The sequence below is a fragment of the Oryzias melastigma genome, linkage group LG5 (assembly GCF_002922805.2).
Source record: "Oryzias melastigma strain HK-1 linkage group LG5, ASM292280v2, whole genome shotgun sequence".
Lineage (NCBI taxonomy): Eukaryota > Metazoa > Chordata > Actinopteri > Beloniformes > Adrianichthyidae > Oryzias > Oryzias melastigma.
Genome location: NC_050516.1, coordinates 11,349,592 through 11,368,471, shown reverse-complemented (window position 1 = coordinate 11,368,471; position 18,880 = coordinate 11,349,592). Strand labels below are relative to the sequence as shown.

The window sequence follows — 18,880 nt, the reverse complement described above, 5'->3', positions numbered from 1 at the left end:
AACAGGTTTTCTTCATCAATACTTGAAGATTGTGACACATTAACTAAAGTCGATTTTACAAACTTTTTACAATGTTATGCAAATTTAAAATGCTTTTTTTATGTTTGAGAAAAAAACAAAACTGGAACTGCATTGATGTCAAATGATTTACAATGCGTCCGTGCTGCGAGCCAGCAGTATGGAGTTATGGAATCCACTGTTCTGAACTGGAAGCTGTGTCCACCACATTCCTCAGAGGGATCACCCCCAGCGCATGACAAGAGCTCCACTCACATTGGCCACTTAGCCTGCTGCCTCCCACTGCAACCTTTGCGCGGACAATGCCTGTGTGTATGTACATGTATGTCACTGCTCAGTCTTTAACATGAAACACTGCCTCCAAACAGAGCCAAATCACAGCGATTGGAAGCCAGACGGGACACGATTCTGGGAAAAATAGGAATGACAGGGTCAAAAACCACGCTGGTGTCAAACAGCTATGGGACAAATGTGATGAGGTGATTGATGGGAGGGGTCTCTGCGTTAAAGGGCTCCCTGTGAATGCCTTCCCCTTCTCTTTGTCGAAAGTCTCTGTCACTCAAACATGCATTTGTCTTTGGCTCAAAAGGAGCCTGGACTGCTCAGTGCAAGCTCAGGCAGACGACCGCTCCGTCTCCAGACACATGGTAGGTAAGATGCATGGAAAAATCACAGCAGCCAGCTTTACTGTAACCCTTGTCCTGCATGGGCCACTGAGCAGTAGGAATGAGCATGTGTGTGTGCATGCACGAGGCTGCGGCGTTCACATTTCCACTTAGTTTAAAGCACATGGACTGAGGTGGAATGTGTAGGAGGAGGGCTGCAGAGGGAGGGATGGGGGAAGGCAGTAACTTGAGAGGGATATCCCACAGTGCAGACGGACTCGTGGTCCACAATCAGATCCCAGACTTCATGCACAAAGAGCGGGACACTTACCAAATCGATCAAACTTACAATACAGGTTCCAGGATAAAAACTACTCTCTAAATCTTTGTTATTGGCTGCGACAATTTTAAAAGGCAAATCTACATCTTTTTAATACAAATTCTTCTCTTTTAGATGCTAACTTTGGGTGTTTTCATACCAGCCCTGTCTCACTCCACATCAAAGAACATGCTGTGAAAGCTCATCTGAACTCTGGTGTAATAAAACAAGTAAACTGATCCGCCCTGAAAACGACAATCTCAGTTTACTCACAGATAAATCCTGGTCTGGTTCCCCTACAGTCTGAATGCACACATGCTGAAGAAAAAAAGGATCCTGTGTGTATGAAAAAAGAAGACACTCGTCCATACATGACACAGAGCGGACTACTGGACTGGTTTTCTTCTTTTCTTTTGTCTTCAGCAATAGTTTTTGGTGTTTACAGGTGATCCGGTTTGCCCTCAAAAGTGCAGTGTGATAGTCATTCAAAACTAGTAAACTAAAGCACCAAAAACCCATACGGATGTTGTGTCTCTCTTTGGTATTTTCCAGTTGTTGATATGGTTCTGGGTTAGAAGTGAGATCATATCTAGTGTTGCTGCCTCTGCAGGGAATCTGCTAAATCAAATGCAGAAAATACGATACAACAGAATATGTGGGATACGTTTCTTTTCCCAATATGATGAAAATCGTCTTTTGTTCTTGTGGCGTTCATGTCAAACCGTATACCCTCCAATAGTGGCTGCTGTGAGGAATCTGCACAACATTTTGGGAGGGATCCTAAAGGTATCTGAGAATGGTGCAAGCAGATGGAGGATATGGAGAAGAAGGCAGCAGAAAAAGAAGCAACAAGCACATAATTTCCTGGTGGAGGTACATTTTTGACTGAATTTTACCACAAAATTACCCATTAGCCATCACCATTCTGCCTGTGATGGAATGAAAGTCTGTTCTCCAGTAGACAGTCTTTCATAAACACATTTTTAGGCTACTATTGGACTATATAGAAAGAAAATTCAACATAAAATTGCATTTCTATTTCTTTTTTCAAATAGTTGTTAATCAGTGGCAGACAAAATAATCGAAATGATTTGTTACATATGGATGGGCCACGAGCTTCCTGCTCTGCTCCATTATGATGAGTCCACTTGTAAACTATTATTATAAACTTTATTTTCCTCATCTGAGCTTCATGAGATCTGTCATCTAATTGTTCGCCCTTTTTGTTGCACCACTAATGTTAGGTTATCGGTATGAGGGGCTGTAAGTTAGCGGTTGAGCATGTAAACAAAGAACTCTCAGCAATGGTGAGGAGGGCGGAGTCCATATCAACGGTCCCGCCCACAACTCAGAGGCAAACTTCAAATGGACTACTGCCGCTCTGCAGAAACTATATCCTAGAAAAGAACACTTTTTTAAAATTTTGGCTAAAAACAGCGTAATTATAATTAAAAAAAACAAACACTGGGAATGATTTGAAAATGACAAAAAAGATGATCAGATCTCACTATAAACAGTGAGGAGGATCTTTAAACATTTCTGTCTTTCTCCTACATGTCACTGTGTCATTGTAAAATTATATCAAGTATATTTCGAATTCTGGAACAAAAATCTTTAACTTCAGATTCCTTCAGATGTGACTCAACAAGTCTGCACCACAGTGCCAACAAAATAACATTTGTAGAGTCAATTTTCATTCACTGCAGGGCTTCTTTTATGACTGGAACAGGTCACGCCCAAATGAAAGAATCTTTAATAGTGTGGTAATAAAAAAATAAAAATAAAAAAAAACAATTACCACCAACTTTTAAAAAAATAATTAAAGACTATATAACAGCACAACAAAAATGAATACTTTTTTCTTTTGCTTTCTGAAAGTGACAACAGCCCGAGGACACACATTTAATGCAGAAAATCCTCAATCCTACACTGCTCTTCACACCACTGCCCCCCAGCAACAATCAGTGAGGGGCACACTGGGAGATGGAGTCGACTAACAGCTTCCTGTAGTGAAGCAAAGATCAGGCCTGTGGTATGTGCTTCTGCCTCGAGCCTCTGGCAGCTCAAGCACAAAGTGCACCGCAGGTCTTCCTCACCAGGCATGACTGTGCAGCTCGGCAAGTCCAAGTGTTTGGAGCACAAAACTCAGCCTGTCTACATACATCTGCTGTCACCATAATGGTTCAGATTATACTTTTTTGGAACTCGTCACAAGGTATTTCTGAAGAGTGAGACAATGTTCTGTTGCTGGGCAATTTTAAAATTAAAGGTCAAACCAAAAATTAGTCACAGGGTTTGAGATTGGCTTGTTCACCATCTAGAGATTGTGGATACAGTAATTAAAAAAATAAAATCTTTTAAAATTGGATATAACTGCAATTACCAATGACTGGATATAGTAACTAGTAAAGCGGTCCTTTGCTATAATGCAGGTCGTGTTTTGTGGTCTCACTGTTTGGTGTGATTTTGCATTATTTTTTTACAGCACTGAGTTCCCTCATTGTGATTGGCTGTAGACCACTGTCAACCTCCTGTAGGCCATGTTTCCTGGAAAGACTGCACCCAGTTTGCCAAATTCACACATTTCTTCGATTGCAAGCAGATTTTTTGGTTGAAACTTCCTTCAACAAATATAAAACTGGATTGATTTTTCTGTGAAGGTTGGAACTTTATTAAGAGTTTGAACAAGATAAAAAATTGTGTACATGTTTATGTCTGTCTAAGAAAAGTGTGTAATGAGCCATAAACATCTAGATTGTAAAAACAAAATAAAGTGGTCGACTTTGTGGACTTCTGCGGTGGAGTATTAGGGCCACCATAAAAATAAAGAAATTAATACATTTACGAGAATTAAAGAAAAAAAGTCCTAATTTAACAAGGAAAAAGCAGTGATTTTTTGAAAACAGGCCTTTAGTTGTTTATTAATTTTACATGCACTATAAATCCATCAATGCAATCATTTATGTTTTGTTCTTAATCAGGAATCCATGTGGTCTAATGCATTTGGACCTCTGCAGCTATCCTGTAAATGTCTCCTTGTGAGTCAAGAATCTTCATCTAAAGAGGTCCAGTCTCCCGCAAATTATTTTTAGTGTCCTTAAAATTATGATTGAACTCACTTATTATTTCCTTATTTGTGAAACCAGTGCTGAATGAAGGACAACGTGCTCTCTCATACCGAAACACGATATTGATTCTCTCTTTTTGTTGCTTACAATTTTTTGCTACAGACTATTGCTTCAAAAATTTAAGACTTTGATCTAGTAAATTATCAAGTTATAAGTTATATCATTTGATGCCTAATTAATCTGTCTAATTAACCCATGTTGATTGTTTATCCATTTTTCTTAATTTGATTGCTTGAAATAACAATTTATAACCTAATCTAATGTAATAATATGATGACTTTAATTATTCATAATTTTAAGAGTTTATTCTCATAAATTGCAACTTTTTTTAATCCTAATTTTACTACTTTATTCTTGCAATTTTTTAAAATTTTTTCTTATATATTTACTGTCTTTTTTTGGTAAAATTGTGACTTTTTTGGTACAATTTTATTCTCGTAAATGTGTTTATTTAATGATTCATTTTATTTGTATGGTGACCCTAAAACTCCGTCATAGATTTCAGCTATCGCCGGTTATTTTTACTGCGATAAACAAGGGATAGCTGTTGTGGTCCATATGATAGTTGCCATCTTAAACAAATATGGCATCAACAAACTCTGGCCATTCAAAAAATGGGCGAAAAGGAGGTACAACCAACCTTGACAGTCATCGTAACCCCTCCCATTAAGGTCATTATACACCTGGTTCACACTGGACGCAAAGCGGTGTGCGGCCGCAGTGCACGCTGTATCCGCTTGACGCTAGGTTCACACTGGATGCAGAACGGAGTGAGCGCGGCATCCGCTCTGTCCTGCAATTTACACCAAAAGCGCATTTTTCTGCAAGGGTCGACAGGCGCTCCTGCTACAGATTTTTTGTTTTTGCCACCATGGGCAAGTCAATAACCTCAAAATATTACCCATTTTTCTGTTAAGAAGAAGCAAGTAGTTACTGTGCCTACGCTTCCTTAATTTATCAGTCTGTTTAGATACAAAAACATGATAGCATTTGTCAATCGCAGTGTTTTATTGTGAAAAACTGGTGAAATTTTCAAAATAAACTGGATGTTCTCATGTATCTGGATGTAACTTCCTTCCAGAATCGACGCGGATCACTTCCGACTCGCACACAAAATAGACTTGACGCTGAAGCGATCCACTGCGCGGTGCGAGCCTTCCGCAGAAGACCGCGTTAATCTGCGCCTGGTGTGAACCACACCATAGCTTAACAAGGGCGCAGAATGAAAGCGGCCTCTGTTGTGAACCAGGCGTTAGGATTTGATGGTCATCTGTCAACCAAAGGGACAAACCCTCATTTCAAAGCAGGTTTAGTCTCCAACAAAAAGCTACCCCTTGACCACATCTGAAAACAAAAAGTTGCAGATTGTTTGGTTTAATAATCAGAAACATTTAGTCACCAGTGCCAGGATGCTGACTCTACCAATACAACCACTGTGCCCTTTCAGTAAGGAGAAGAAGCTGCATACCTAGAGTAAGTCAAAGGATATGCCAGTATGATTTTTTTCTTTCTGTTATCTAGACTAAGCAAAACAGGAAGCATGCTCTTTTGGTCATCATTCTGTGGGTAAGTGACGTGGAAGTGTCGAGCGTGGGAAAGAATATCCCAAAAAAGCAACCCCACATAAAAATGAGTTAAAGTAGGACTCAGCCTTTTAAATTAGCACCTATAAAGTCTGGAGGGAATTTTTTAGAGAAAAAAAAAGCAACAGAAGCCTTCCACCAAAACAGCTTAGGGGTGGGAACAGCTTAAAGGGAACTGCCACATCCATATGGCAACCTTGGGGAGGAACACGGTGTTCTGAAAGCTAAGAAAGAGAAACCAAGAGGCTGTAAGCTAGAGCTGATGTAGAATCAGCTGAGAGGAGGTGACAAATGGCTTCATTAAAATGGTATTAGGAGAGGTGTCACCCTGAATGGAGTGCCAGTGTGGTGCGAATGCGCCATTATGCCACAGAAACTTGTCACAACACTGAAATTCTTACCTCGTTACCAGCAGACCCCATCTGCCTTCTGGACATTATGGAGGGTTAAAGAAATAAATGATGGAAACAATGCAAAGTCACGCTTCAACAAAACGACAGGTCATATTGCTTTTATTGCTACAAATGAGCTTTTTCTTTCCTCAAACAGGATCTTACTAATTCCTCACACGCCTGCGGACCGTACCACCTCCAGGCAAGATGGGGAAAGAGTAACGACACAAAAGAGAAAGAAAACTATAAAATAATTAAAGGCCCAGAAGAAATGAAAATAAACAGTCAAAAACAGGACAAAAGAAATCAGAAATATCAAGGTGCAAGGGTTGAATGGGGATCTGAGCCCTGTGTCTCTGTGTTAAACTGATTAGCCTAACCCTGCAGGGGAGGCAAATCTGCATCATTTTTTCTCATTTTCTCCTCACAAACCCAGAAAAAATTGGGGCAATTCAGTAACCCTAGCAACCAACTGTGCCTACGTGCTGGAAGAAACTGCTGATAAAGGGGGAAGGAGTGAGGAAGAGATGGTGATAAGGGTAATGGAAGTGCATACACACATTTATGCTGCACAAACCCATGGATTTTTAGGATCCGAGTTGGGTTTCTTACCCTCCTAAACACATCTTCACTTTGGCATATTTTCCAAATGGTGGCTACTTTTTCCACTAATTTCTCCTCCTTGGTTGAAGCCTGTGCTGTTCCTCCTTCTGCTCTCTGGTCAGTATGAAAGCTGTTCAAACACAACCTGTTTCCTCTGGCAGCCCTGGGGAGCATTATCCAACTTTCTACTGTGCTGTTTTCCTTCTGGCTCTGCGTTATTTATTTACACCTGGGTGACTGCTCTCCTTCTGATTGTTTTGCAGAGGATATGACGGACTTCGTCTCTGGCCCTTTTTGGCTTGATTCATGTGTGTATTCATGCAGATATTTTCCCAAACACACCCAAACATCCTCTTCTTCTGCTCTCTCGTGCATGCATGACATCCGTCACAGAGAGGTGAATATTTTCTAATTTCACTTCTGGGACTAATCAAGTATTTTTACATTGAATTGAATTGAATACATGTGGGCTCTCAGTGAAGGAGTGTTAGAAAAGTTCCATGTTTTATGGTAGAAAACAAAAAAATATAAAAGCCTAAGATGTACAAAACAAACTCAACTTATTGCTAATGGAATAGTGATCAAAAAATAATTTAAGTAACAGTTAAAGTAAAAAATAACTGTATATTTTGACTATGACATGCATAAAATGTCTACAATACGTCTATTTATGATTAACAGTCATTATAATTGAATAATTTACAAATGTAACATTTCTAGTCAATTTCTAATGACTAATTTTCCTAAATTTGATATATCTCTGAAGATTTAGATTTTTTTTAAGTTTTTTTTTGTTTTGATTGTATGAAATAAACCATTTCCAAATAAATAATAAAAAATCATTGATACTGGATTGGTGCACATTGGAAGGTTAAAGATACTTGAGTCAGTCAGTTCATTTCAGGACCCGTGACACTTCTATGTCTTTTGGTAAAACTTTAAAACAGAATAAAATATGGAAGAAAAAAAGCATTTTTAGCTCTGTAATTAATGTGTGTATTCAACACAAATGATTGTAGAAATGTACCTTTTCATTTGGCTCAAAATAGCTCAGATGGTTGAGTATTCTTCTACTGACTTGCAACCATTGAATCTATAGACCTACAACAGTCTATAATGCCACTTTTCCATTAAATAGTTCTGACTCTGCATGCAGCACCTTGGTTAGAGTTTTGATAACCTTAGAATTTAGTCTCGGAGTGGGCGGCTTTGTTGTATTATGGGTCAATCCAAAACTCCAAGGACGTCTCCCCGTGTGCGACAACTCCATCCTATTTTTTAACCGTGTCTCATCACAACAATGGAGAGAACCGCAGCAATGGTCGTGCTGTTGGTCTCGTTTTTCCAGCTCTCAACAAAGAGGTGAAATCAAACAGTTAAAACACAAACAGACCCTGCTACTCAGCCTCTGGGTTTATTTTAGAGTCATTAAGGAAAAGAGCACTTAAGAAGACAGCTCTTTCATTTCTGAAAGGAAAATATCCACAGTGGCCTATCTCCAGAGTCTAAACAACAAATGAGTTGGTGATGTCACCCTCGGGCCAATCAAAGGCCTGGAGTCTGGTGACGCTGAAATCCAGCCCGTGTCAGCATGGTGAGTATTCCGGCCTTGAATGTTTAAGAAAAGTACAGCACAATGGCATGAAAAGGAAAAGTATAAATCGGCGCAGGACAAGGCGTGGGCCACTGTCCCAGTGACAAACTGGCCTCGTTTTTAAAATGGGTGAAGCCAAGATACAATGACATCACATCCTGAAGAAATGGCCAAAGCAATGGAAATACAAACCAATGCAACCTCATCAGACCTCTACCTCTTCTACTGCCACTGGTGGTGACATCCAACAGAATTTCAAGGAGTGTGATTTCTCAAGAAGACTTTTGTACGTGCTGTGTAGAAAACTGGATTTCCTAATATTTGAGGGAGCATGGCTTGGCCATTTGGGAGGAACTCAGAGTGGAGTCTCAACACAACAAGAAGAACCAGTTAAGGGGGTTGGAACATTTGATGGGAATGCCACTTTTTCGGGAAGAGTTACACCCAAATTCAACTGCCTCGCATTTGACCCAAACACAAGAAGATACAGACCTCAAAGGTTCGCCTCAAGATCCGTAGAGGGGATTAGGGAGGTCTAAGACACATATATATATTAAAAAATAGAACAAAAGAAAGTAAAAGATTTTAAGCTCCACATCCGCAAGTAAAAACACAGGCAAGTTGTAACTTCCCCAGCACCAAACAGTTCTGTGTCATCATAACACAAAAACATAACTGTCTCTAAGGAATGTAAAAACACAACTGTTTAGTTCTAAGTATTTTGCAAGGAAAAGTATAGATTTTTAGAGTTTTAAACGCGGTGACCCATTAATTCAGATTCCTGAGTGTGTTTGGGAGCCATACGTTCTTCCACATCAAAGCACGAAGACCTGAAAACAGGAAGAAGAAATTTGAACCCATCTAAACACACCTCTCTACAGTTGGCTTTGTGGGGGAGGCAGTAGAGGATTTGAGCCAACCGAGGCAGACAAAACATCTGTTGCCCAATCACAGCATCTGGAACATCTGGCACCAACATAAAACAGCCATCCAATAGTTGACCTTTGACCTTAACCACTTGGCTTCACTAAAGGTACTTTTCTTCCTCGTGTTTTTTTCTTTTTTTTCCATCAAACGTTCCTCTTTTTAAGCCTCTCTTTTTGCTGACAGTTCAAAGTGGCCAGCTCTACGATCTGATAAAAAAGAAGCTGCTGTTCCTGCACCAGCTCATGTACATGACACGGCAATAGCTGACATTCCTTTTTTATCTCTCAGCAATCAAGTGCATCCTGAACATGGAGGGCAGGCTGAGACGGATGAGGCATCTCAATCAAACTGTAATAACACAGTTGCTGCCATGTAGGCTGAGCTCAATTTTTATGTGCACCAGACACTTAAGGAGGCCGGCTCAGCATTGACAGTAAATTTGACGCTGTATGTTTTCCCTCAGACGCCGCAGCAAATTGTCATATGGGCTGGTGAAGAATAACAAGGGATGGAGTAAGGGGAACAGAAAATCAATGAGTGTTTTCAGCCACACTGCGTCCGGTGCTGACGCAGCACGTGGCGCTGGCGGCTCAGCACGGGCGCAGTGCAGACACCTGGTTCTGAACACGACGCTCCGCTGGGGACTGGAGCTTTAAAAGAAAAAAGAAAAGCACTTCCACGCCGCGTGAGAGGGGGCTGATTCCACTGACCAAATACAAAGCGGAGGGCCTGACAGGAAGCTTTACAGCGTTCTCTATGATCCCTGCCTGGTCCAGTTTCACACAAACATCCTTCCTAAGAGATTATTTTAGACTCCGTCAGCAGTTTCATTCAGTACACAATACTCACAACATGGATCTTCCTAATTACACCAACGCACAATGGAAATGCACATCCACCATGTTTTATCAAACACTCTTGGCTGCCTCTCTTCCCCAAATTGTAACTCATTGGGATAGTATAGTTAGTAAAGCCCTGTTTCCATTGAGTGGTACAGTCCGGTAGGGTATTTGGAGCATTTGCTTTATAAAATAAACCCATAAATCATACCAAATTGTACTGTGTTTGCGCCCCTGTTGGTCCATAGAAAAATTAGTGGAACAATTAGGGCGGAGCTACTTTCACCACTTGATAAAACTTGTTGATTGGTGGATCGCACCAGCATTTCCAAACATTCAGTAATGTAATAGCAAGGTCTGGCCAGCAATGGAACCACAAACATGTCTTTCCATCCTTGGCGATAGCGTGATTCAGACGGATTTTGTTTTAGTCCCACTACTACGATGCAAAGCTACGCAATCAGTCTACACCGCACACGCACCGTCTTTGATTAAGCTGCCTCTACTCCCCCGTATTATCACTTCTTGGAATGGTAAAGTCAGTAAAGCCTCGTTTCCACTAAACAGTACAGTACATTGTTTTGAGCATTTCCATTATAAAATTAACCATTATAAAGCATACCATGCCCCCGTTTTGGTCTGTAGAAAAATAGAACGGAATGAACAGCTATTGTCATCACATGATCAAACTTGTTGATTGATCAATGCATTCTCACTCCCAACTCGTCCTATATGGACCTATGGGTCGGGCCCCCTCAGCTCCCAAACATCTTGGCCGCAAACCATTACTAATCCGAGGGGTGCTTGGTGCCGGGCCACAGATGCTAATCAAGGGTCCCCAAACCTTGGGACGCCGACCGGTACTGATACCCTAACCTGGTACCGGTACCCGGGTCAGGGTACTGGTACTGGTTCCGTGCTTCATCCCAAAGGCTGGGGACCCATGATTTAATGGGAACACTCAGAACATCAAAAAACGAGTTGGGGACACCCAAAAAGTGACGCTGAGGGGGTCCAAACCATACGTCCATATGACGAGTTGGGAGTGAGAATACGTTAACTACGAGTTTTATCATGTGATGACAGTAGCTCCACTCTAATCGGTCCATTCTAATTTTCTATGGACCACCGGGGGCCCAAAAAGTGGTACCGTTTGGTTCGGTTTAATGGTTTCATTTTAAAATTGATTTGTTGGGAGTGAGAATCCGTAGGATTTTTGGAAGTTTCCAAACACTCGATTTTATATCTTTCAGTTGACGCAAGGCAGGAAAAAAATAACTGCAATAAACACCAAGGTCTGGCCAGCACTGGAACTACAAACGTTTCTTGCCATCCTTGGCGATAGCATGATTCATCTGGACTTTTCTTTAATCGCACTACTATGATGCAAAGCTACGTAATCGGTCTACACCATACATGCAACATAACGGTCCAACTCCGAGTGAAAATGCTGACCTGAATTGCCCGGATCATTCTAAACTGTATTGTCCCTTTCAGTGGAAACACGGATTAACATACCATGGACTAAAGTATGTATATCACCTTACAGATATACATTAACCAACAAAGTCAGAGTACATTCTTTTAGAATATTAGTGAAGTACTACTCCAGTAATTATTTTATTTTCCAAAGATTCCAAAAGGATATCAACACCTGCTGTTCTTTTGGCAACACACATGATGAAACACATTTATTTTGGTCTTTCATACATACAACATTTAGGAGAGATATTTTAGATTTGCTGCAAAAACATATTCTGCTCAATGTTTTTTTTTTCATTTTAAACATGTTTGAATAAAAGAAAACAACAGTATTAATTTATTTATTTTAGTCAAATACCATATTCATCAGTGTAAATATACCAATCCTGAACTTTTTTTCCTTGTTTTTATTTTTAAATTGATAAAATATGCTGAATCTATAAAAACTCTGAGAATTTAAAGGCTTTTAAAAACTTGTGACATGTTTAATAAATACTATTTGAATTTTTAGTGATGCTTTTACTTTTTCTCATTTTTTGAGCCTCTCTAATGAAAATTGCATTTAAGGCGATTTTAACATATTCATTTTTCTGACGATAAATGACATATCTTCAGAAAATTAAGCTTAAAATTGCATTTCTGTGTATTTCTTTAGTCAAGATCCATGAAAGTCTTTGCTTTCCTCGTCCGAGCTGGAATCTGGATCTAAACTGTAACTGATGATGTAAGGCTTGGGGTGTGAGGGGCTGTAAGGTAGCAAGACAGCATGTAAACAGAGAGCTCTCAACTATAGAGAAGCACCAAAGGTCCCGCCTACCACTCGGAGGCTAATTTCTAATGAACTCCTGCCACTCTGCAGAAACTATGACCTGGAAATTGACACAGGTGTTCTCCATTCAGGCAAAAACTGGTATAATCATAGGTAAAAGACAACTGGGAATGCTTTAACTGTAGATGAAAAGATTATGGGAGTGGGTCTAATGTTTCATGTTACTGTTAATTCCTCTGTTTAAAAGTAAATAAACTTGTGCTGCCAACTTAAATTATAGGAGAGAAACCCAAATAAAATGCTGATGTTGCTTTTGTACTGTACGTTTCTCGAGTGGCATAAAAAAAATAGTAATGTACACGTAGACAAACTAATGTCTCTAGTCAGTCATAAAAAGATCAACATCAAATCTGCAGAGCTGAATGAGTTTGTCAGATGGTCAATCCATGCAGTTTTTTAGTTAGTAAAACTCTGATAAGCACAGTAGCGCGGGACCAAAACCCCAACCATCCAACATCTGTCAAATGTTTTTTGAGGCTTCATCCCTTCCTGGTTTTCCACTAAAGGTTTTCCCAGGGTCTGGATTTAAGATTTCATTGAAATCATGTGGGAGGTTTGCTGAGTGGAAAGAGTGAGGTCACGGTGATAGCTGGGAGACTTCAGAGCTTTAAGAGTATAACTGTGTCTTATTAGTGTATGCTCTGGCACATTTGTCCCCCCAAAAAACGTAGCTTATGGTTATACCGTACTTTGTTTATCTGCCTGAACTAAAAAAAAAATGAATAAATTCTGAGATATGAAAAGTAGGACATAAGTGCTCTTTTTTTTTTTTGGCTTCTGCTTCAAACTTTCTCTCTCTCTCCTCTCAGTGCGTCTCTTTGCAGGTGTGGGATATAAATACCCTGGCGCACATGCGTTGTCTTCCCAAAAATGAAAAAAGATTTCTTGCATCAGACAAAATCCCCCGTCAGCATCCCGCCTCTGTGAACTGCTGCAGACTGCAAAATTAATGCCATTCAAACCTCTGTGGGAGTTCATAAGCAAAACTCTTCAGCTTGAAGGAGCATCATCTGCCCACATTTTGGTCCCCCTATGTAAAGAAAACCGCGGGTCAGGGAAGTCATTAAAGTCAAAAAAGTTGCAGGTTTATGAGAGGTTTGGAAAATAAAATAAAATGTAAATAGATTACCATAAACATGTGCTTAATATTCATAAATAGAAGATAAATTAGGCAAATGCTGACTTAATATAAATGTTTGGGGTATTAAACCGTTTTAACAGTGTGGTATTAAAGTACTTGATGCAACAAAAGCGCAAAATATCATCCTTATTATTAAACCACAGTAATTTTTTCAATGAAAATGCAATATAATTTACTCAAATCAATTAATCAATCTTAGGTTTTTTTGATTAAATGACTAATTTGACTAACTTTATGAAAAGTTGCACCTTCGTTCAGTTTAAAAAAAAACGACTTTAATCCAAACAAAACTTGTTCTTAAGTATTTTTTAAACAAATCTTATCTAATTGAGTTGAATTGCAAACTAAAATGAACAAGTATTCTGGCACAGATACTGAGCCTCTTTCTGTGAATACTTGTGCATGTTTCTCCCCAGCGGCACACCTCTATGATCAGTAAATTGATGGGGAATTCCACTTTCATTTTTCCCAGAAAGCTGCAGGTGGGTGGCTGCAGCTTCCAGAGTATAAGTATTCTCGCCGTCTGCATACAGCCAAGGTGTGCAGGGATACAAGGCTTCGCCTTTGGCGTCCAGACCAAGACAGACAGAGACGTGATGCATCGCTGCTTGACACTCTCTATTACAGAACGTGTAGCTGTGAGCTGCGTAATGACAAACTGTTGCTCCCGGAGGACGCAGACTGCTGGGAATGTATCTGGATGAATCCGTGCACAAGTGGAGCCCACGCCTAAAACCAGTGTGGACGCACAGGCTCACCCTGAGTTACCAGTTCCAGAGGAACGAAGATGGAAAACGGCAGTCAGAGCGGGGAAAGAAGAGACAACACAATAAAGCTATTCACCGGGGAGCGCTGGAGTAACTGACAGAAGAAATCAATGAAGAGGGTCGATGGACAAACATTAAGTCCACAGTCTGACAAACATGGTGGACAACCCTCACAATGCAGCTCCCATGGAAAACCTTTACACAGGCCGCCAACCATAAACGGCTGTCCACATGCAGGTGGAAGCCACATCACTAATGTCAGTGTGATGACTATCAAAGCAGCTTTCAAGAGATCAGAAAAGATTTGAAATGCTCACCTAACTTGGATACTTGGTGTCATATCAGGTGGAGTTAGGGGGTGTAGTGATTCAATTTAAATAGAATCACATTTTTGGTGTTTTTATTAAGTTCGTTTACCATTTTTTTCTAATGATAGAGGACATATAAAGGGAAAAATAAGCTTAAAGTTGTATTATTTATTCAAACTATTGTGAATCAGGAGCAGACGAAAGAGCTCAGCTGTGATGTAGAAGCTAAAACTGGCAGACTACAAGCTCCCTGCTCCACTCTATGATGCATCCACTTAAGTATCGGTTCCACTGAGTGGTCCTGTATGATCCGGTCCAGTATTTTGAGCGTTTCCATTGTAAAATGGACCCATTACAGAGTACCGACTTTTAAGGGTCCCCATCAGTTGTAAGTCTATAGAAAAATGGAACGGAATGAAGCCGCTAAAGCCACCTGCTGATAGAAAATGATAATGAAATTAGAAGCTAGTGTTTCCGTTTTCCCTTTTACAGCGGAATTCTTCTTCGCCGCTGGAATCTTCTTTCAAACATTAAATTCCTGTGATATGCAATGTGCAAAAAGTAAAGCAAGAAAAGGAGGAGCTGCTGGATGACCTCAATTGTTGTTGCTTTGCTAGCCGTCGCACTACAATAACGCTAACTAGCTAGCGGTCTACACCACACACGTGCTGTGAAAACAAATCGATCAGTGGAAGTGAGGCTTAACTCAGTGAAAACACTAGTCAGACTTAACCCGACTGTACCGTACTACTCCTTACCGGACTGGACCGCCCAGCGGAAACTAGGCTAATGACACGCTAGCGGTCTACACCACGCATGCGCTGTGAAAAAAAAAAAAAAAACTCAGTGGGAGCGAGACTTAACTGAGTGAAAACGCTCACCAGAGTTAACTGGGCCATACCGGAACACTCAGTGGAAACTAGATCCATGTACGTTTTCTTTGTCCGAGCTGGCATCTGGCTCCAAACCGTATGGCTGGATAGCTTCAATATTGCTCATATTTTGTTGCATGGCTAATGCTAGGTTGGGGTTGAGAGGGGCTGTAAGCTTGCAGGAGAGTGAGCAAAGGATGGTGGGAAGTTTGGGGAGGCTTACCAACAGAAACTTTGTCCAAGAAAGCAACAGCTTTTTGTTTGTTATTTTGGTTAAAAAGGCACAATCGTAATTAAAAGACTTAAAAGATGGATTAGGACTTTAATGGGTGGATCTGGTTGGATTGTATGGATTTAAATCACTCAGATAAATCTTTACACCCATAAGTGGAATTAAAGTCAGGAGACGGATTAAAACGAAGGTGTTTCAAAATCCACTTTGTGACTTGCTGCTCCACGGGAGACCAGGAGGGCCAGAGGGCTGCAAATTTGTGAGTAGTGGGCCGAGGAATTGCTCCTAAATGGGGGTGAAAAGAGGCAGACAGTCTTATCAAAATGATCTGGCCCTCTAGTAGCAGTGTGAGCATGCTGGGCGCAGGAGGACAATCTACTGACCTCCCCCTTTTTCCTTTACTTCTCCGGCTTGACATATGAACCACATAACCACACAGATCTGATAAGCACTCAGACTTACTCTGACAAATGGATCCAATGTGCCTGCCAGGCCAAACAGCCTCCAAACACTCACCTACCCCCAATCTGCCCCCCACTCGATCATCAGCCATGATCGCCTGATCATCGGTGATCAATAAGCAACCCATTTACGCCAAATGGATCATTTGGTTGCGTTCTGAGCGCATGACGCACATGATGCAGACACGCAGGAGACAGGGGGAGAAAACGCCCTGCCCTGCTCCATGTCGAAACCCCATCTTCCCGGGGGGTCTTCTCGCACACTCCTTCACCCACCTCCACCTATACGCTTCTTTTCTTTTTTTCCCTCCCCAGACTGTTGGAGAAACATCTGGAGATGAACGCTCAATTCTGCGCGTTTTTCCTGCTGCCTTTGTTACCATCTTTGCTCCGCCTAACAGTCAAGCCCTCCTGCAGATCCTTTCCATGGTTCTCATTTAAAAACATTATTAAATGACCTGTTCCGGAGGCTTAATGACAATTAGCCTCCGCGGATGCTCGGTAAAATACAAAGGAAAGGCGGGTCAGACTTGCGCGTTTGAGGGAAATCCAAAAACGGTTCGAATCAGAGGAAAACACTCCAGATACAAAAGATTTGGCGCGCCGGCGATTGATCTGCAGGAAAACGTTTGGGAAAAAAGTTTTTACCTTTGACTTGAGTTTCATATTCGGCCACGATCTCCTTGTCCTTTCGGAATTTCGCTGGAGACGTCATGGCTGAGTTTGGAGATTGAATCAGTCGTCGTCGTTGAGAGATCAGCTCTATCTCAACTCCACAAGACAAGAAAACAAATCGAAATCAGTCCTGGATTAAAGGGGTCTCCAATCCGGTTTAAAAAGAGGGATGAAAGGGGGGCTCGCTCGGCCGTGAATCCGTTTGTCTCCCTGACTGCTCCGCTCACTCCGGACGCATTGTGAGCCTGGCGCTGCTGCTGCAGCTGCTGCTGGATCCGCCGCGCCTTGCCGCCTCCTCAAAACCGGTTGTGGTGCAAACTTCTCTTAGTGAAAAAAGATTCATTCCCTTCTCGAAGCAAATATTAGCAGCCAAACACACCACAGCTTTGTTAAAAAAAAAAAAAAAAAGTTCTCTTATCAGTGAAACTTCCGAGCCCGCGCGCTGCTGCTGCAGCCCCTCCGCTCGTCCAAACTGAACTGCTGTCTTCGTTCCTCCTGAAGTGAGAAAGAGGAAACCAAGTGGTGATGGAATGGATGGCTGCAGATCAGCGCCAGTGCGCAGGTCAGGCATGCAGCCATGTGTGCTGCTCATCTGATCCGCATAAACCTGCAAACTCACAAATTTAAACTTCATTGTTGGAATTTTAATAACTAACTAAAAAAACTTTTTTTGGTCATTAAGTGGCTAAATTAGACGAGCTTTTACTCCCACAAAAGGGAAAATAATATTCCTAAATCGTTTTATGTTGTTCAAATCAGTACATAATCCTCCATCAATAATTTTCTTTTCAATAAAATCAATTATAACCTGGAGCTAGCAGTTGTATCCCATTGGAAGAAAAACTTACAACTCAAATTTTTTAACCAATCAGATTCGGAGTGTTTGTCAGAAACCGCCAATAACATAACGCTGCCAAACCAGACAGCCAATCAGAAACTGGTATGGGGTCTTTTAAAAATGTTTCAGGAAGTGGCCTTAAATACCAGGAAGTTGTAAACAAAGCTGACAGCTATTTAGTTAGCCATAAACCTCTTCTGAATGGGCGCTGGGCGTGAGAATCAGGCCGGTATTTTATAGATTTTGGCTAAATCGTTTTAATATATTTATTTTTAGGAATCTTTCGCGGCTAATCGGTCTGCTTTGCTAGCCAAAGTTCCGTTTTACAGCTACGAAAAAGCTAACATTTAAACCAGAGCGCTAGAGATATTTCCACATTCTACAAAGTATATTTAAATAGTTACTTATTTAATCGAACCGATAAGTTATTGAGCCGTAAAGGTAGCAGTTAACAGCACCGATTACCTGCTTCGGGAAAAAAAGACCGAGAGTTCGTTTGTTTATCAGAGACTACCATGTCTACTTCCAACGCAAGTTTTAAAAACAAGTGCGTTGCTCAGGTGAACTGTATATTCTGTGAGAGCCTGCTGTGCACCAGAGGAATGAAGGCAGTGCTGCTCGCAGACACCGAAGTGGAGCTTTTTTCCACGGATATACCTCCAAACAGGTAGGTGCTAACCGTTAGCTGCGCTGCTAGCTTCTGCTTTGATGTTTGTTGTTGTGGTTGCCAGGTTGGGGGGTAAATATGCGCTTTAAAAATGACAGGTTTTAAGCACACTATAATCAGCAGGACTGCTACGTGTAGTGCGTTTCATCAAACAATTTCTTTGTTGTGATCCATCCTCCCCTCCAGAACTGTTGACTTTGTGGCCAGCTGCTACTCCACTGAGAGCTGCAAATGCAAACTGAGAGACATTGCATGCCTCAAATGGTAAGTAAACAGCTTTACATGAACAGGTGTATTTTAGTGTCATCATCCGCTTGTGTAAGCGTTAGTTTGTGAAAATTACCCTTACAGCTTTGAGCTCAACAAAGACATGCTTATTTGATGTTATTTGCATGCTTCTCTAGAGCTGCAAATCATGATTTGCTCCATTTTAGTTATACATCTGCCTCCTTTGACTAGTTTGATTATTGTAAAAGAGTGTAATAAACATCTCTAGAAAACAATGTGAAGTCTTGTTTGCTTGAAATCAATAATAAATACTATTTTATGTTTTCTCTACACACAAAAACATCAAAGAATGGTATAATTTTTCAGATACTA

General features: G+C 40.9%; 2 protein-coding genes across 6 annotated transcripts in view; one reads left to right on the top strand and one right to left on the bottom strand.

Annotated features, from left to right (window-relative positions):
- The window catches only part of srgap2 (SLIT-ROBO Rho GTPase activating protein 2), an 81,224-nt gene extending 63,695 nt beyond the window's left edge, over positions 1-17,529 (bottom strand). For both annotated transcript variants that reach the window (XM_024270203.2, XM_024270205.2), the window contains exon 1: positions 16,749-17,529. In XM_024270203.2, the coding sequence (XP_024125971.1) occupies positions 16,749-16,815 (67 nt within the window). In that variant the 5' untranslated portion in view covers positions 16,816-17,529. The remainder of the gene's footprint in view (positions 1-16,748) is intronic.
- Positions 17,530-17,769: 240 nt separating this feature from the next.
- The window catches only part of fam72a (family with sequence similarity 72 member A), a 9,136-nt gene continuing 8,025 nt past the window's right edge, over positions 17,770-18,880 (top strand). For 2 of the 4 annotated variants that reach the window (XR_002919110.2, XM_024271010.2), the window contains exons 1-2: positions 17,777-18,280; positions 18,467-18,544. Coding sequence is in view for 3 of the 4 variants with exons in the window: in XM_024271010.2 (XP_024126778.1) it covers positions 18,129-18,280; positions 18,467-18,544 (230 nt within the window). In the remaining variant the exon portion in view is untranslated. Of the gene's footprint in view, positions 18,281-18,466; positions 18,545-18,880 lie in introns of all 4 variants that reach the window. The other 2 variants (XM_024271007.2, XM_024271008.2) reach the window with 2 other exon arrangements.